A 17,842-nucleotide genomic window follows, 5' to 3' on the forward strand; every position below is an offset into this window, starting at 1 on the left:
CATTGAGGACCCCGGGTTTATGAATCCGATAAGTGTTAATAAAGGTAAAGTAAGCACAAGAGTTCAATAACTATATAAGGGTAAAAAATATGTAGCAATTGGTATAAAATTTGAAAATCAAAATCTGGATTCATAATGTCATTTATGTTAATATTGTAACCCACGTGGCTATAAATATAAATATATATTTCACATACTCTATTTTGTTTCTTCTCTTAAACATATAGATATATATTTTAGTCAGGTGGGTTTCAATTTAGACGGTGAGGAACGGTTTATAAAATAGTTAATAAAGTTGTAGTTTCTGATGGCCAGTATATAAGTTTATTATGTTACACAGACATATTATCAGTGTTTTTTCAACAGCAAGATTAAAAGTGCATATATGTGTATATTCACATTTATTTTGCATCCATCCACGAGCAAGATTTATACAGCCTTGCATCAGAATATGTGCCCTGCTGCTGGTATTCTCTCCATCACCCTATCAGCCACGGCGCTGGCCAGCGACTCGATGAACTCGGAATCATTCTTGAGCAAACTCACGAGCTTGTCCACCAAAACCTTCCGAAGCTCAGGCGTTACAATCTCGCCGACGACGACCGCCTCAGCATTCGAACTCGATCCCGGCTGCCTTTGGTCCGCCAGGCCGAGGGTGATCGTCCGGCCCAGCGAATTGATGGAGATGATGGAGCACGGCAGCGACGACGACGACCCGGCCTGGTGTTGCTGCTGGCTCGTCGATGCGTCATTGACGTACTCGCTCTGGGCACGTTGCTCGTGGTTGTGGTCACCCTCGTACGTCGCCACAAGCATCAAGTTGTCATCTGCACTTCTTTGCACCTGCGCCGTTTTTTACTCTTTTGTTTAGAAGAAAAGGGGGGGGGGGGGGGGGGGGGGGGGGGGGGGGGGATTTGTTGAAACTCCGATCTTTTAATCTTTATTTACCTTCTTCTTGACGGGGCAGGAGGGAGCGTAGGCGCAGCGGAAGTAGGCTCTCGGGTAGGGGTTGTCGCGCGTCACCTTCTGGCCGTACTTGCGCCACTGGTAGCCGTCCTTGAGGTGGTTGGCGTCGGCGTCGGCCGGCTCAGCGCGCGCGCGCACCGTCCGCAGCCTGGGCCGCGGCTCCGCGGTGACGCCGACGGCCGCGTGGGTCAAAGCCGCATTGCCCTGCTGGGCCGGCGGCGACGTGGCGAGTGCTCGCGGCGGGTTGGAGCGGTCGGCGGCGAGTATGGAGTCCAGCGCGGCGGCCAGCCTCCGGTTCTCTTCGCTCACCCGCCTCAGCTTCTCCTCCAGGCTCTCTGGCTGTCGGATCGAACAGTAACAGAGGAGATGAGCAATTGCAGGTATGCAAGCAAAGTAAACCCAGGCCACTATTGTCAGTGAGTGACCAGGTGATCGATCATTCAGTGGACTGACCTGCGGCAGTGGCGGGCCGAAGAGGGGCAGAAGCCCGGCGGCGCTGGCGGTGGGGGACGAGCACTCGCCGTCGCTGTCCATGGCCATCGATCACCTTCAGCGTCTTGCTGTATGTAATAGTGTAATAACCGAGCTACAGTGTTATATTAAAGCTTAAAGATGGGTACGGCCAAGAACGAATGAGAAGGCGAAGGGAACGTGAATCTTGTGCGTGGACGCTGCGAGCCACGCTATATAAGGGGCGAGGAATGCGGCCGATTTTACCTTGTGCCGTTGTGGGCCACGACGAAGACGACTTGACCATGTGGCTTGGCCAGTTGGGCCTCGCCACATCCGTCATCCGTGCACCGTCATCACAGTGCGTACGTCACTCCTGACGTGCGCCTGCAAGCGTCACAAGTTTTCCGGTGGAGTCGAGTCGTTGGGGTTGCTCTCTTGGAGTCGCACGAGATGAAATGGTCTGGTCCCCGAGAAGGACGGTTTATTACTGGTGCTAGGCTGATGATGACGAGGAAATCTGCCGGTCCCCTGACGTAGTGTGCGGATCGTCATCTCCAGGAGTTGTACTAGCTGCGACAAAGCAAAGGATGACGAAGCACGCCGACCAATGCAAGTGCTCCGATGGTCCTGTCTTTCTTTCTTTCCTGATACCTACGGCAAGTCCGACCACTGCTGATTTATTATAAAAAAAAAAATATTATATCATACCTAATAAGTTGAGATTAAAATCAATGAGTGAACAGGGGCTGATAATCCGATCCCATCGCTTGATTCAGGGTTTGTTGCTGTGCCGTTTCCTCGCGTCCTCGGCCGGCGTCGAGATTTAATTCGTACGTTGTTGTTTGCTCCGCGGCACGGAAGCAGGGGGTTCATTGAGGAGCTACTAATCAAATCGAATTAGTACTATGCGTGCTCCTCGTAGTAGAGTAGTGCTAGTATTTTTGGTTGACCCACCAAGTGGCCGTTCTTGTCAACTTAATCAACCGTGTGATTCAATCATTCAACGCCAGAGGAGGTTTTGGCGGCCGATTTTTTAATCTGACGAAAACCGAGAGTTGTCAAGGATGGAGCGAAGTGCAGCAGGCTTGGTGTTGCCGTGGTGGTAAAGGTAACATCAATTCATCATCTTGGAGATGGAGTCATGGAGATAAAAATAAACAAAATCATCTCTTCTTCTTGCCCTACCATTCGCGGTAATTTCGCCCCCTGTATCTTTTGGACCTAGCCAACTCGGAAGTCACAGTAGGAAATTTTCAGCATGCACTATATCCTCTTATTCTATTTCCTCTTTTCCATAACAAGAAACTTTCTGACAGTGTTCTTTTCTAATCTGAGATAGCGCATGATAAGTCTATCTGAAAACAAGTTATCTATAAGAGTTGTGCTGAATAAGCTATGACTTTTTTTCTTTTCCAAAAGACGTTGAACAGCAAAAGCTTGCGTGACTCGTAGAACTAATTTATTTAAACTTGTGCAAGAAAAGTTATAAAGAGAAATTATTATGATAAGTTTGTTTGTTGATAGTTATGAAATTTGTGTTGTAAAGGTCATCTAGTTTAAGTCGAGCATCTTGTGTTTCATGATTGTAACATTATGAGTAACATATAAAGCTATATCTTTTTTTTTCTAAAAAATATCATACTGAAAAATTAACACGATATGTTTTTTATAATTATTTCACAGATGTATTCAAAAAGCAACAACATGAAGTTGTGGTGGAAAGTTATACGAAAACTAATGTTATCAAAAAAGGGAAACTCGCAAGGTTGGTCAAATCATTCACTGATTAGCATGTCCATAATTGAATAGATCTCACGTTGTGTCAATTTTTCCTTCTCTCGTCTTCCCAATCTAATGTGCATATATTTTTCACAAGTCTAATGTGCATCTTTTTTTAACAAATCGTGTCTACACAATTGTTATTCATAAATCTTGTGTGCACAAATTTGTTTCACAAATGTTGTATGCACAATTTTGTTTTAACAAAACTTGCATGCATAATTTGTGTTTCACAAATCTTGAATGCAAATATTATGTAACATAGTGTTTGTCCATGAATGTTATGTGTATAAGTTATATTTCTATGAAAATTGTCATGGCAAGTTCTATTTGCAAAACTCATGTGTTAAAAGTTATATAGAAAATTTATGATAACATGTTTGACCCCTCACATGTTGTGCATATAAGTTATATTTTCCAAAGTGGACAGTTGCACGAACATTTTTTTTTCCAAATAATGGAAGTCACTAGGTTGTCCAATCGTTTGCCGGTTTTCTTCTTGGAGAACGTTCGTCAATTAGTGGAACCGTAGTAACGTTGCGTTTGGTTTGGTAGGTAGGCCCTAGCTAGGCTTGTCAACGAGAAGAGGAAGTTTTCGATCTGTTTGTTGTATCTCTTCACTTTGTCATTCCATTGTAGGGTAGTTCCCTTTGAAGTATCTTTTTAACTTTACCCCACTCGACTGGAAGTTACAAGAAGTGGAAGGGATTAATTTCGTGTTATTTCTAGCTCGTTTTACTATCTTTTTCATTTTGTTTTATTTGAAAATAAAGAAATTTAGGTTTGTTAAGAGTGAATTATTTTTAGAAAACTACACTATAATTGTATAGTAAAACTATCTTTTCTAAAATTAGTTCCATCGTGCTACACTTTTCTTTACCCGTCTTTGACATCATATGGCAATATGTATAAGTAAAGTCTGCCCATTGATTCAGTATATGGCATAGTTTTATAACAAAACAACATCAAATACAAAATTGTAATTCTGTGATGCTCTTTTTATAATCTGAGCATCTCCAAGAGTTTCCTAAATCCCTTTCTAATCCTTAGTTTTTAGCAAGATGAGAAAAAACCCCTCTCCAACAACTCCTAATCCATCATCCTAGTCTTTTAGAACTTGGGAAAAGTCACCCTGTTATGCATAAAGTTACACGCTTCTGAGCCACGCGTTTCTTCTCTCTCGCACACGTGTTTGTTGGCCACTCTAAAGGTGGAAGGGCGTGGAAAAAATAAAGAGTAGAAAAAGGTTTCTGATGCAAATGTATAAGAGTGAAAATAATATATAAAAGTGGTTAGGATAATTTAGAAATAATATAGGATTCCTGATGTAAAATTGTCTTCTATATTTGAGGAATGGATTATTAGAAACTCTTGAGATAGCCTTTTTTTATTCCTTCTAATACTTTTTTAGGAGTTGTAAAACTTTATGTTTTTAGGAAAAAAATATTGGGTACTCTTGGAGATGCTCTTAAAGTGTGTTTTGTGAAAATTATATTGTTTTATAAGAACTATTCGGCCTGTTTAGGGCCTTGTGTCTGGGCCCAAAGTGAATCACGGCCATTATCCCCGATCCAAACATAGGCCAGAAATGGATCACAGTATAGTATGAAGCCGGGACACAGGGTCACGACGGATTCACGGGCCTGTTACTCCCTGTGAGCCCATCAGTTCTGTGCAATTTTTAGAGTCGGGTTGCAGCGCAAGCTAGGTCCCATTTGTCCATTTGGAATGAGGCCTGAGCTGGCTATCTGCCTCGTTTCGTGCAGTTCGGAATAGGCCGCCAGGACGGGATGGACGAATCCTGACGTTTTCAGGCCCGACGCTCCGCCTAGTTTCGAGGCGTTTCCCTACGAAAAGAAAACAAAATAAAGCAGCACACACACACACACAAAAGAGAGCCGTAGGATCCTTCTCCTTCGTCTCGCCGCGCAAAAAGAGGGCAAGAGGCCTCATTCTGCTTCTTGCCGCCGTCTCGGGCACATTCGTCCATCCGTGGCGCCTACGCGCTTCAGCAATCATGGGTGATTTTTTTTTTATTTTTAACCCTTTTTTAAACTGTTTTTCAAATTTAACACTGTTTAAGTTTTTTTTTTTCAAAACTAACGTTTTTTGCTGCGCCAATTTCCGTGACGCGGCAAATTCAAGCCGCCGCGCCATGCATGGCGGCACGGCAGGACCGCCATCGTGGCAGCGACCAAGCCCGCTGGCCGCTGACATGGTACGCCGCGGATCAGGGCGCGGACCTCCCACGCCACACCGCAAGGCGCGGCAAGGCCCGTCACAGGCCCGAGGTCATGGTCTCCTCTTCCCTTTCTCCCTATTCCTCTCTTCCTACTCTGTCTCGCCTGCCCCTGCCCGATACCGACACCGCCGCCACCTTCCCGTCGCGCCTGCCCCCGCTCTTGGGCCCTCCACCGCCGGTCACGCCTCCATCCCTCCCTCTCTCCCCATTCCCTTGCTCAGAGGGTGGGGGTCACCCCCTCAGTCGCTAAGCTGAGATCCGCTTGGGAGGAGTACTTTAGGAGGACATGATGGACTTGTATTTGTGCCGATGTACTAGGTGTACTTATGGAACATGTAGTATGCCGTGTCTTGTCGAACTTATGTATTGATGAACTTATGTCAAACTTATCTTGTCATGTCCAACTTATGCCGAACTTAGCTAGTCTCTTGTGTCCTTATCTATTATGTTTACCTTTTTTGTTCAACCATCGACTAAACATCTTTTGCGCCTTGAAAATCAGCTGTGTCTTGAAATTGTAACACGCTAAGCAGAAAGATGGCTTCATGCTGTCACGTCTCTAGGCCAGCCGCGCCATGGTGAGCGGCACGACGGTCTTCATGTACAAAATGCAACCAGTTAGCAACGCGATTATAATTAAAAGCAGGCAACAAAAATATCTGGTCTTTCAAAAACTCACTTGCACACAATGCACTAACATGGTCGTTCAAGACCTGCATCTATACTCTTGCCTCCTCCGTTGCCTCCTTCCTTGCCCTCTCCACCTCTGCCTTCCTCTGGGTAGCCAACCTACTTTTGTCCCACCTAACACCGGTCGGGCTACGAAAATCACACTGTCTAGCAAACGCATGTATCTTCTTTATGTGCTGTTTAACGAAGAGATCGACGAGCTGAGGTCCACACCCCAAATTCCGTTCAATTACTTGCTCCGCCTTGATTGTATCCAAGAACTTAGCTTGACCATCATAAGATTCCCACTTATATTTTCTAGTGCTATGTTCAAACAAAAAATGAGATCATAAGTCGTTTCAGACAAGAAAAATTCGATTTCATGGTTTCCACGACAATAACCAACCTCATCATATTCAACCATATAGCCGCACCAATGGCCTATTTCAAGCTCCGAAAGGGACTAGCCCGTAGTTGGCTTTAACACCACATTCGCACAAAGACAGGAGGTGCTTCGATGGTTATCCTTTTTTCTCCTTTTCCTTTTCCTTTGGCTCCGGCCAATGATTCTTAGGACCATAGAGCCATTCTCTGAAATGACACTTCGCAAATCCATGGAGCTAAAATAGGATAGATTAGTACATGCACACTGTTGACGGTCGTTAACATCAATTATAAACCGTCAACATAACCTCTATATATACTTAATTCCATCACCAAACATAGGTCTAGGGATTTAAACTAATAAATTCCATGATTTTGATGAATCTGTTTTTGTAGCTATACTTGGCCAGCTGGGCTGACCTAGGCACGACACTAAAAAGCACGGCCCAGGCACGGCACGGCCCGACCCGACCCCTTCGTGCCCATTCCTGGCACGACCCGATCGTAGTGCCATGCCTAGGCCGCCATATTAGCCCGTAGTGCCGGCCTAGGCACGGCACGGCTAACAGGTCGGCATGATGACAACCCGATTGTTCTCAGTCGTTGGATCAATTTCAAGCATTTCTAACCATTGGATGTATCTCTTAACAGAAAACCTAGGTATAAAAGCTACCTCCATCCTCATTCTCTCTCATTTTTCTCCTTCCCTGCCGTAGTTTCTTTCTCGCTCGCTCCTTCTCCGAGTCCGACCGAACCCTCTCTGCCTCTCACTCGCTACTTCGCTAGGCCAGCGGCCGCAGGTCCCATGCCACTCCCTCCCTGCTCCCTATATCTTCTCCCCTCTAGATGTGACTACGATGACGGCGTGACGTCGGGGCAAGGCGTTGCGGCGACGCGATGGCGTTTGCTGAAGGCACTACTACGACGGCGCAATGTCCTCACGCAAAGCACGACTGCTGTGGTGGTGGCACGGCAGCCACGAGCGCAAGACGCGGCGACGGCACGATGGCCTCGAGCGTGGGGCTCGGCTGTGGGCAAGCATGGGCACACACGGGCTGGCATGCCTAGGAGCACAGCACAACATGGCTAACCTCTCATAGTGCCGTGCCTGGGCCACGACCTTGTCACGGCGTCACTAACAGGCATGGCACGACTAAGCTGCTGTGCTGCATAGTGGCGTGCCTACCCGGGCCGTGCTTGGCCGTGCCCGTGCCCGTGCCGTGTCGTGTGGCCCTATTGGCCATGTATATTTGCAGCATGGTTTAATCAGAAAACCGGCAAGGTAGACCTATTCGTCAGAGCAAAACACGTTTATCCACAACGAAATCTTAGTTATCCTCTCTATGCTCCTACATATCCTTAGCCTTGTTGCTACCCCTGGTTAAGTTAGACTGTAGTTAATCTCACACGTTTTCTTATGGATACGATACTTGGAATACTTCCGGATGAAAGCTACAGCGATATCCATGCATTTGCGGATTTACCTGTATGCGTTAATAAATGCCAACAAGCTTTCTAGGTGCCGTTATAGGGAAAACCGGTTGCTAAATTAACTACAAACCTAGCTTAACTTTTTATCTTTTGTTTTAATTTTTCTTTTAGCATAGATAACACACCTATATATCAATATGCTAAACCCACGAGCGCAAGTCTAGAGTCACCAAAATCTGCAGAATCTATCCTAACACCTGGCTATGAGTTGTGCCCATGCTTAATAAAATTAATTCGGGTACAATCCTTCTCGAGAGTAGGCAATGAAAACCCATACTCACACCTACAGGAGTTTGAACAAACCTGTGCATTCTTGCGTATCGCTGGCATGTCTAACAAAATCTTAAGATGGAAGTTATTTACGTTCTCTTTGACAGGAAGAGCTAAACATTGGTACAATCGAACCATAGAAAGTATGCAAGGAGATTGGAAAATACTATGCTCTAAATTTTGTTTATCTTTCTTTCCTATCTCTAGAGTGGTTAGCCTTCGAAAAGAGGTTCTAAATTTTAGACAATTAGAAGGAACAATCTCTTGGCACATCATGGTAACGTATTGAATAGTCTTATCACCCCTGGCCCAGACCTTGCTATTTCAGACCTGATGCTCCTTCAACATTTTTATATGGGTCTTAGCAAGGATTCTACGCAATCCCTTGATCAAGCCTTTAGAGGAGCTTTCCTTTATTTGTCTGCTAGTGAAGAAAGGTCTATGCTTGATATAATTAGTGGAAAGACTCCCTACACTAGCATTCATAATGAACTCCCCGAGTAAGAAAAGGAATCATCTCCCGATCAGGAAGAGGAAGTTTTGATAGCTAAGCCACAACCACTCCAATCCCAAGATTTAGCTATCAATCCCGAACTATCAATACCCCAAAATCCTCCAAGGGAAGAAGAAATTTCACCTTTGGAAATCCCTGTTGAAATTAAGAATAATCTTTTTTATGCTGATTTTGGGAAAAGCTTAAACTCTCTGCTACATAAAAGTCCTTCGAGCGAATATAACTTAAATCCTCTCAAGAAGGGATCCCTTAGAAAATGTCATTATTCCCATATAGGACATTGGGAAGGACTCAAGGGTGGCATGTCAAGTGATGCCATAGAAGGAGAGCCAAGTCATTTAGAAGCTAATCCTATCTTCTCCCCTTCTATGCCCACATTAGATGTCTCATCGGAACCCATCTCTATACCCACCCTTGACACCAATGATTCCCTTTATACTCTTTTTTCTAAGTCTCATGATGATCCTAGAAATTCCAAGCATAGGAATCATGAAGGATCCAAGGATGACCAAGAAAAGCAACGATAATGACTAGAGCATTCATGTGTCATTGCAAGTAAAGAATGGTTGGACGAGGCTGAATCATTAAGGGTAGAACCCAAACTAGACTTAGATCCAAAGGGTGAGCTTAAGTCAATCTCCTTAATAAACATGACTCATCCAAGTTTGGAGAAGGCCTTAGACAAGATCAACCCGAGAGTCAATAATCCAAGGGAAATTTTAGGCATTCATGAAGAGTTAACCTTGGAGCTTGAAAAGAAAGATAACATCAATGAGCATGGAAGATACTTCATAAACACCTCATCAAATCCATGCTTGTATGAGAAATCTCCTGAATCAATTGGATCTCTCTACCGCCACACATGAGATCTTCAACCCCCTCATACTTCCTGTTCATAAAGATTTTGAAAGGGTGGTTATAGATGCGTTTGTTTATCATAAATATTGTAGATCTCGTTGTATGTTGGCATGAATCTTGAGATAGGTACACAAAGGTTGGTGTTGGAGGGGAAACCACTTCACCAACTTGAAGCGCAATTCGAAGGTTTCCCAAGGTCGAGTTTTTGTCCTAACACAAGCACTTTCAGGAAGATAACAGTGAGTTTTCACTTTTTGCTTGTAATGCCCTTGTGAAATGAGCATAGAAATATAATTGTGAAAATATTCCTTTGGGTATTCTTACCACTAACCATTCTAGGTTTGAAGCAAAAAGAATGAAAGATGATGACGCAAGGTATGTTGAACCAATCATCATGCAATATTGAACCACATTCACACATGAGAGTTCTATCATCCAAACTTGATTTTGTTGCAAAATTCAAGTTGGAGGATAGACTTCTCTAAAAACATTTCATGCCATGTTGCTAAATTATCTTGGTTATTTTTACCTTCAAGCCATGCTCAATTTGATAAATAGCAATTATGTTCTTTTATCTCTATTTGAATAAATCTCTATAATGCTTTCATGCTACCTTTGTTTGCTATGGTATGCTTAAGGTTTGGAGTATGTTCATACATCTTTTAAATTAAGCATGGTGCTTAGTTTAGGGGTGCTAATTTGACTTCTAAAGGCTTTTAAATTAAGCATGGTTCTTAGATTAAAATGCCTTCCTAAATCAAATTAGACGAGGTGTCTAGGTTGATTTTTGAGCCGATAGTATGCTTTAGTAGATGCTAGATATTTTGTTAGACTAACCCCGACAGGAAACTCTCAATTTAATTTGGATAAGTCATGAGATGAATTCAAATCAGAGATCAAGCAAGGCGCATGGTGAACTCCAATAAACTTTGCGCAAAGAAGACACAGCTCATTCAACATAGATGGAAGAACTCCATGGAACAAAGAGGAAAAGGATGAGTGTCATAAAACTGCAATCTGCAATCAAAGCACTCACTCATAGGAAGTGGACAAGCAAAGCAACAAGCCATAAGCCCTCACCAACTAGGAGATCATTCGTGGAAACAAATCAATGTTTGAGGCATAAAACAATGAATGGGTGAGGTAGAAGGTCCAAAGGAATGTCAAGGATGAAAGAGCAAAAAGATGGCATGATAAAAGAATGAGAAAGAAAGGGGTGCAATCTAGGAGACATGATGCTCATGAACAGCTCTAGATACAAGGCTAGCTGAACAAGAAAAACTTCAATCAAAAGAGAAGGGCCATCATGAGTCATCTACCCTTCATCATATGGTGTCATCACGCTCCAATTACAAATGTAGCATCCTAAGATAATTGATCATTATTTAAAGTTTTTCCTTGATTCTAGAATGCATATAATTGAGAAACAAACATGTTTGAGTTACAACTTGCTTGATTCAACCTGATTAACTCAACATGTTTAGTTCTTTAAACTTGTTCCTAAAACCACTTTCTTGATCTCTTAGTTTTAACCAAATGAGCTAAAAAGTGCACATCTTATCTTTGGAAGATGATGGTCATAATTATTTAAAGATTGATGCAGTATGTAGATAGTAGATATAAACAATCCTTCCATAGGTTAAGCAATTCAATCCTTTTTGCCAAATGTACTTAAATGCTACATTCCTGCTCAATCTTCTGATCTTATCACCCATGTTATAAATGAACAAAGCACATGACATCAACTTTATATTGTTCAATGTGCATAAGGATAGAGAAGGATAACTAAAGTTTTGGTTCTATTAGGGTTTTCCCACCAACATAGCCCATGCACTTGATCTCTACCTTGTCTTATGAGCAGGACACACTTCAAGCAATGTGTCGAGAAAATCGATTCCCCAAATTTCTACAAGTGAAAGTTCTGAACCTGCCAATCCAAAATCAGACTCAAAACCAAGATGGGTTTGGCAGAAGAAGGTGACATCACCATTAGAGGCATCATCACAAGAATCATCATCTTTAGTGCAAACCGAGGTATTTGATCAATGAACTTCACAAGAAGTTTGGTTCAAAGAACTTACAACACTGAACCTTCATCGAAAGAGCTAGCTTAGGGGAGAAGCACTCCCATGTATCTAGTAAGTATTCTTTCCCTTTTTGTTTTAGTTTTAGTTTCTTTTAAATAGTTAAAAATGATAAATTAAACAAAATAAAAAATTATCTTTGCTACAATGTGTGATCTAGTAAAATTAAAAACAAAATAAAAAGGTGTGTCTAGTTTGCTTTAATTTGTTCAATAAAATAAAGAGGACTCAAGATAATCTCTTAAAAGGAAATGACAAATAGTTGCTCTGTTGTAATTCCTTTCAAGTACCTAGTTTTTAGCCTTGAATTCTTGCGAGTTTTAGATAAGATTGTTTTCATATAAAGATTTACTCTGAACTTGAAACTCAGTGGATAGCACATACTGGATCTAAGTCTAGGTAATTGACGGATATGATATAAGAAAGTCTGAGCTACTATTTATCTTGTTCCAAGTGACATTAAAGTTATGGAGATTTATATTTTAAAAAACATAAAAATGCTACATGATGAGTTCATATATGATAAAGCTTGAATTCACACCAGAGCCATATATATTATTTAGGCTAGGAAAACTTTCACATATATGCTGCTTGCTTTTGCATTGAGTTTGGTCAAGCTTTGTTGACCCTTATGAGAGATTTGTCATGCTCTTAAAATCAAGATCACATACACACTACCCAAATATGCACTACTCCTACACTGGGGGTAGCCGCAAAAACATGCCTTCCATCTAGATCTATCAAAAAATGTTTTACTTCCTACACTGGGAGTGAACATAAAAACATGCTTGATATGTTTTCCATCCACCAAATAAATGCTCCAAGTTCTTGTTAATATCTCTCTCAAAGTTTTGTTGTAAAAAAGAGGCATGGGGCTATACAAAAGTTATTTATAGAAAAAAGAGTTGAGAAGAAAATAGACACAAAAGTGTCCTGAGATATTTAAAACAATGGGTACTTAGATGCCCGCCTAGAAAAAAGGAGAAAAGAAGAAATAGAGATGAATAAGATAGCCCCTGTTCTCTTACAAAAATATTTCACAGTTACAAATGAGAGATATGTTTTCAAGGATCAAAGTAGAATTAGGCTTAGTCCACCATATATATATATATCCACCATACATCCACACACATGCACACTCTTGATTTGATTGAATGACTCATTTCTCTTTGAATCTGAGGTTTGACTCTACAATATATGCATTGCAAGTGTGCTCTAGCTTTCTCCGTACCTATGAACTCCACATAAGCCTTAGTGGTAGGAAGAGAAAAAGGGCATAACATATTTATTGCCTTAGTGAGGATCCACGAATACCACATATATTGAGAGACTTAAGAGTAGTCATACAATGGAATCTTGAGTTTTATTTTGAAAACTTATTAAAAAAACTCTAGAACAATGGAGGAACAAAGAACTTGAGACATAGTGCTTGACTTGATCGTTATGTCTTTTAATTACTCAAGACCCAAGTGAAGGCTAAGAAGCCCTATGGTTGAAGGTAATATGGGTAAGTTTGAAAGTCAGATCAGTTTATTCTAACCCGGAGGAGAATTTTTGATTGAATGCATGTGTACTTTTGAGGAGTGAAAGCATTGTAGCAACTCCTGATCCATTGCTGAGTTTAGCTTTGCTCAGGGACGAGCAAAGGTTAAACTTGGGGGAATTATTGACGGTCGTTATCATCAATTATAAACTGTCAATATAACCTGCATATATACTTAATTCTATCACCAAACATAGGTCTAGAGGTTTGAACTAATAAATTTTATGAGTTTTGGTGAATCTGTGTCTATAGCTGGGTTTAATCAAAAAACTGGCAAGGTGGACCTATTCGTCAGAGCAAAACACATTTATTAGCGATGAAACCAACATAGGAAGATTCTAGAAGCATCTAGAAGACAACTCACCAAAGATTGAGCCAAGATGCTGATAGGAGGGGCTGACTGGTCCCACAACTTGGTCGGCTGGCTTGTGGGCCCCACCTGTCAGGCTCCCCTTAGAATGTCGGTTCAACACCGCCTCCTAGATTGCATCTATGCTGTCCTTTTAAGTCGGTTTGATATAAGGGTTTAGAATTGACACTATCCCCTATATATACAACCCTGTACCCCCTCTAGGAGAGCCATCCTGAAACCGTAACTCATATCCTTAGGATCAGAGCCACCAATCAAGAGAAGATTAGTCCTCCATATGATCTAGTCTTATAAATAATAGTGAGATAGAGTGTGAGGGAAGAGTTTGGAGGAAGTGTCGGCCTATCAGTGCTCTCTCTACGGCTTGTTCCTTGCTGGATCAAAGCTCTATTTGAGCTTTCTTCTAAGACTTTTCTAGTAATCAACTTCTGATTCAAGTAAGCATCTTGTTTATATTATTCATCAGGATCGCGACTCTTTTGAGTGCTTTATTCTCTTCCTAGGGGGAGTAAAGTATTAATCGTAAGTGTAAGCATGGTGCTTAGACTTGGGTTAATCGTGGATGCACCCTACATTCCGTATTGGTGGTAGCTCATGAGGGTGACTCTTATAGCCTTGTTGACTACTCTATAGTCCACCTCCCATTTGTAGACCAAGTAGGACCCAAATATGAAGGAAAGCATCCTCTGCTGGTGTCTTTTCCTTAGTAATGTCCCTAGTTGAATAGTCAAAGACATAGCTTACTGAAATTAGAACTAGAAAACCTTAGTTATTCTCTCTATGCTCCTATTTATCCTTAGCCTTGTTGCTACCCCTGGTTAAGTTAGACTGTAGTTAATATCACACATTTTCCTATGGATACGATACTTGGAATACTTTCGGGTGAAAGCTACAGTGGTATCCGTGCACTTGCAGATTTATCTATGTGCGTTAATAAATACCAACACACACATAGAGCTAAATAGTTCAACGGATACACTTTGCACTTACTTCATGCTTGTTGCCACACAAACTCCAATGAATTCAAAGGGGATATCATAGCTTGATCTCCGCAATTGCATAGAGAAGGTCCCTTGAGTCGTCTTGCTGCGGCTACGTGCTTGTCCTCAGCTATCATTGGTGAGGGGTTAGGGGGGATGTGGAACCCACTTCTTGAAGAGCTCATGTGGATGTCTCCCTCTACACTAATCGTCGAAAAGGAGGTACCTTGGGTCAAACTTGTCTGTACCATCAATCCACTAAAAGAAAAAGCACCTCTCATGTGCCTACACAACAAGATTCCACTAAAATATTAGTAAACTACTAACACAAATGAAGAAACAATGATATGGAGACAATTACTTATATTAAAACGACTGCATGTGTAGTAGCAAAGCACAACTGTGTCTTGATGTCTTGATTAAAACACGTGGGTAGGAAAACCATAGTCACAGGTAGGGACAGGGGGGTCAGGAGGGATGGGGGCATCTTTGCTAGACACGTCAGGGAATAATTCTCTAGGACAACCCCGTTTTTGTCAAAACTGCTCCCGATACATGTCTTGCATCTAACAAAACAGTTGTAATTTAACACCAATCAAAACATCATAAATTAATGTAAAACTAAAAATACTAAAGCAATCTATAGGTGAACCATTTGCATTAAAACTAAGAAAATATAACCTACACTTAAGAACCAAAATTTACCTTAGACTAAACATGGTAAACATAGTTCTAACTAACTAATTGACCTTAACATAGACAAAATGGAACTAATTTGTTCCTCCAAACCCTAGGTACCCATAGTTCCCAAATATATTTTTCCTCCTAACCCTAGCTACCAATCCTAATCTTTGAATCCACCATTCAAACAACAAATAAGAGCATCAATACCTTGACCAAGGCCGAGGAGAAGCTTGGGGCAGGGAGGGACGCGTCTTGGGAGGGTCGAGCGGCGGCCGACCTCGGGGCAGGCGGGTGGCGGTGGTGCGGGCGCCTAGATGTGCATCCACCTCTTTTTGAATTAAGGCAGAGATAGGGAGGGAGCCTGTGGCATGACGTTTAGTCGGCCCTGTAGCGCCGTGCGGCGCGATAGGCCCAACCACGTCAGCGGTTAGTGGGTGCATCAGGACTTCAGCCCTTCACTAAAAGGCTCCGAACTATCTAGTGGCATGTGGGTTTCAAAGTCATTGGTGTTAACACCTATGACAGAAAGGCCAACCCCGCTCAGTGGCTAACTCTATACGAGATCGCTGGGAAAGCCACGGGCGGAGATGAAGATGTCATGGTGAATTATCTTCCCATCATGCTTAACCAATCTACAAATAATAGCTCCTTAGCCTATGGGAGAACTCCATCCGATCTTGGGGCGAACCTCAAGAAAGTCTTCACCGATAATTACATGGCTACGTGTGAGCAACCTGGCACCAAGTATGACCTGGATAAGCTTCATCAATCCTCTAAGGAGTCCCTGCATGACTTCATCAGGCGCTTATCGGAGATAAGAAAGTATGTTCCCAACATTACTAATGCTGAGGCCATCACCGCTTTGACCAAAGGGCTCTGGCATGAGCAGCTCTGTGGAAAGTTGTACCACAAGAGGCCCACAACCATCGATGAAATAGCAAATAGATACACCGACACCAAAGAAGCCTAACGAGCTGCCTGCTTCGCCCACCACCAGCGCCACAATGATGATCGACGTAAACACAGGTGCTATGATGACCACGACCACCGCCATGACGATCAAGACCATCACGATGGCCATGACCGCTGCCAAGATGATCGTGAGCCCTAGCGTGACGACCGCCCGAAGAGCTCAAGGGGCAGACAAGGCCACCGTCATTGGCCTGATAACTCAACCAACACCACCAATACCCAGGCCAAGCGTACCTATGATGCTGACTTCAGCAAGCTACTGGATGGCCCATGCCCTATCCACAAGGATGCTAAGCACACCATGCAAGAGTGCATAGGCCTGAAGATAGCACTCAGTGGCGAATCATCGAAGAAACCATGGTGTGATGATGATGAGACTAAAGACGGTCAGGGTGGAGAATGAGACAAGAACAAGGGCCTAACCTACCATGACCCCACCAAGACCGTCGCCACCATCTTTGGTGGGAGAGCTATTTCTAAAGACAAGAGGGAGCTAAAGCTTGTTGCCTAACACATCATGTCGGTCGCTACATATGATGGCCCCATCACTAATCCCAAGTACCTCGACTGGTTGGAGCACCCGATCACCTTCTCTAGGGCCGATTAGTGGTCCGACATCCCATACCCAGGGCATTTCCCACTCGTCCTAGATCCCATAATCAAGGACGTGTGCTTCCAGAAGGTCCTCATCGATGGAGGGAGCACCCTCAACATTCTCTTCACCAGATCTATGGAGGAGTTAGGTCTTAAGAAGGAACACCTCACCCCCATGGACTCTCCATTCTAGGGAATCATTCCTGAGAAGGCGTCCCTACCCTTAGAACAGATTACACTATCGGTTTAGTTCGGCACCGCCAAGCATTTTCACGTCGATTACATCAATTTCCTCATCGCCGATTTCAACACAGCGTACCATGCCATCCTCGGCTGATTAGCTCTTGCCAAGTTCTTGGCCACGCTGCACTATACATACCTAGTGCTAAAAATGCCAATGGAGTAGGGGGTCCTCTCCCTATGCGCCAACCTTGACATCGCCTACAACTATGAGAAGGAAAGCTTTGCGCTTGCCGAGGCAACTGACATCTCCATCCATATGTAGGACTGCATCATGACTTCATAGTTGATCTCTCCAAAGAACCTAGAGATCCCAATCACAAAGGCTACCCGAGCATCGACCAAGTCCAAGGAGGTGAAGGAAATGGCCCTTGTCCCTGGCGACTAGTCCAAGACTGCTCTGATCAGGGTTGGCCTCAAACCTAAATAGGAAGATGCGCTCATCAGCTTCCTAAGGGAGCATATCGATGTGTTCATGTGAAAACCTACAGACATGCCCAGTGTGCCTCGGGAGCTGATCGAGCACTCCTTAAACATCTCGGTGACCGCCAAGCCGATCAAGTAGAAGCTTCAACAATTTGTAAAAGGAGGCCATTAGGGTAGAGATAACCCATCTTTTAGCTGCCAATTTTATTAAAGAGGTGTATCATCTAGAGTGGTTAGCCAATCCAGTTCTTGTAAGAAAAAAGAATAAAGAATGGAGAATGTGCGTTGATTACACCGATCTCAACAAACACTACCCTAAAGAC

General features: G+C 43.0%; 1 protein-coding gene across 1 annotated transcript; it reads right to left on the reverse strand.

Moving 5' to 3' along the window:
• Nucleotides 1–346: 346 nt before the first annotated feature.
• LOC136551784 (WRKY transcription factor WRKY62-like) lies at nt 347–1,606 on the reverse strand. Its single transcript, XM_066543327.1, has 3 exons — nt 1,420–1,606; nt 949–1,305; nt 347–843 (listed from the first exon to the last, which is right to left on the reverse strand). The coding sequence occupies exons 1-3, from the start codon at nt 1,504–1,506 to the stop codon at nt 445–447; spliced, it is 843 nt and encodes a 280-aa protein (XP_066399424.1). The 5' UTR covers nt 1,507–1,606; the 3' UTR covers nt 347–444.
• Between the last annotated feature and the right edge of the window lie 16,236 nt (nt 1,607–17,842).

This window comes from Miscanthus floridulus, chromosome 4 (assembly GCF_019320115.1).
Source record: "Miscanthus floridulus cultivar M001 chromosome 4, ASM1932011v1, whole genome shotgun sequence".
Lineage (NCBI taxonomy): Eukaryota > Viridiplantae > Streptophyta > Magnoliopsida > Poales > Poaceae > Miscanthus > Miscanthus floridulus.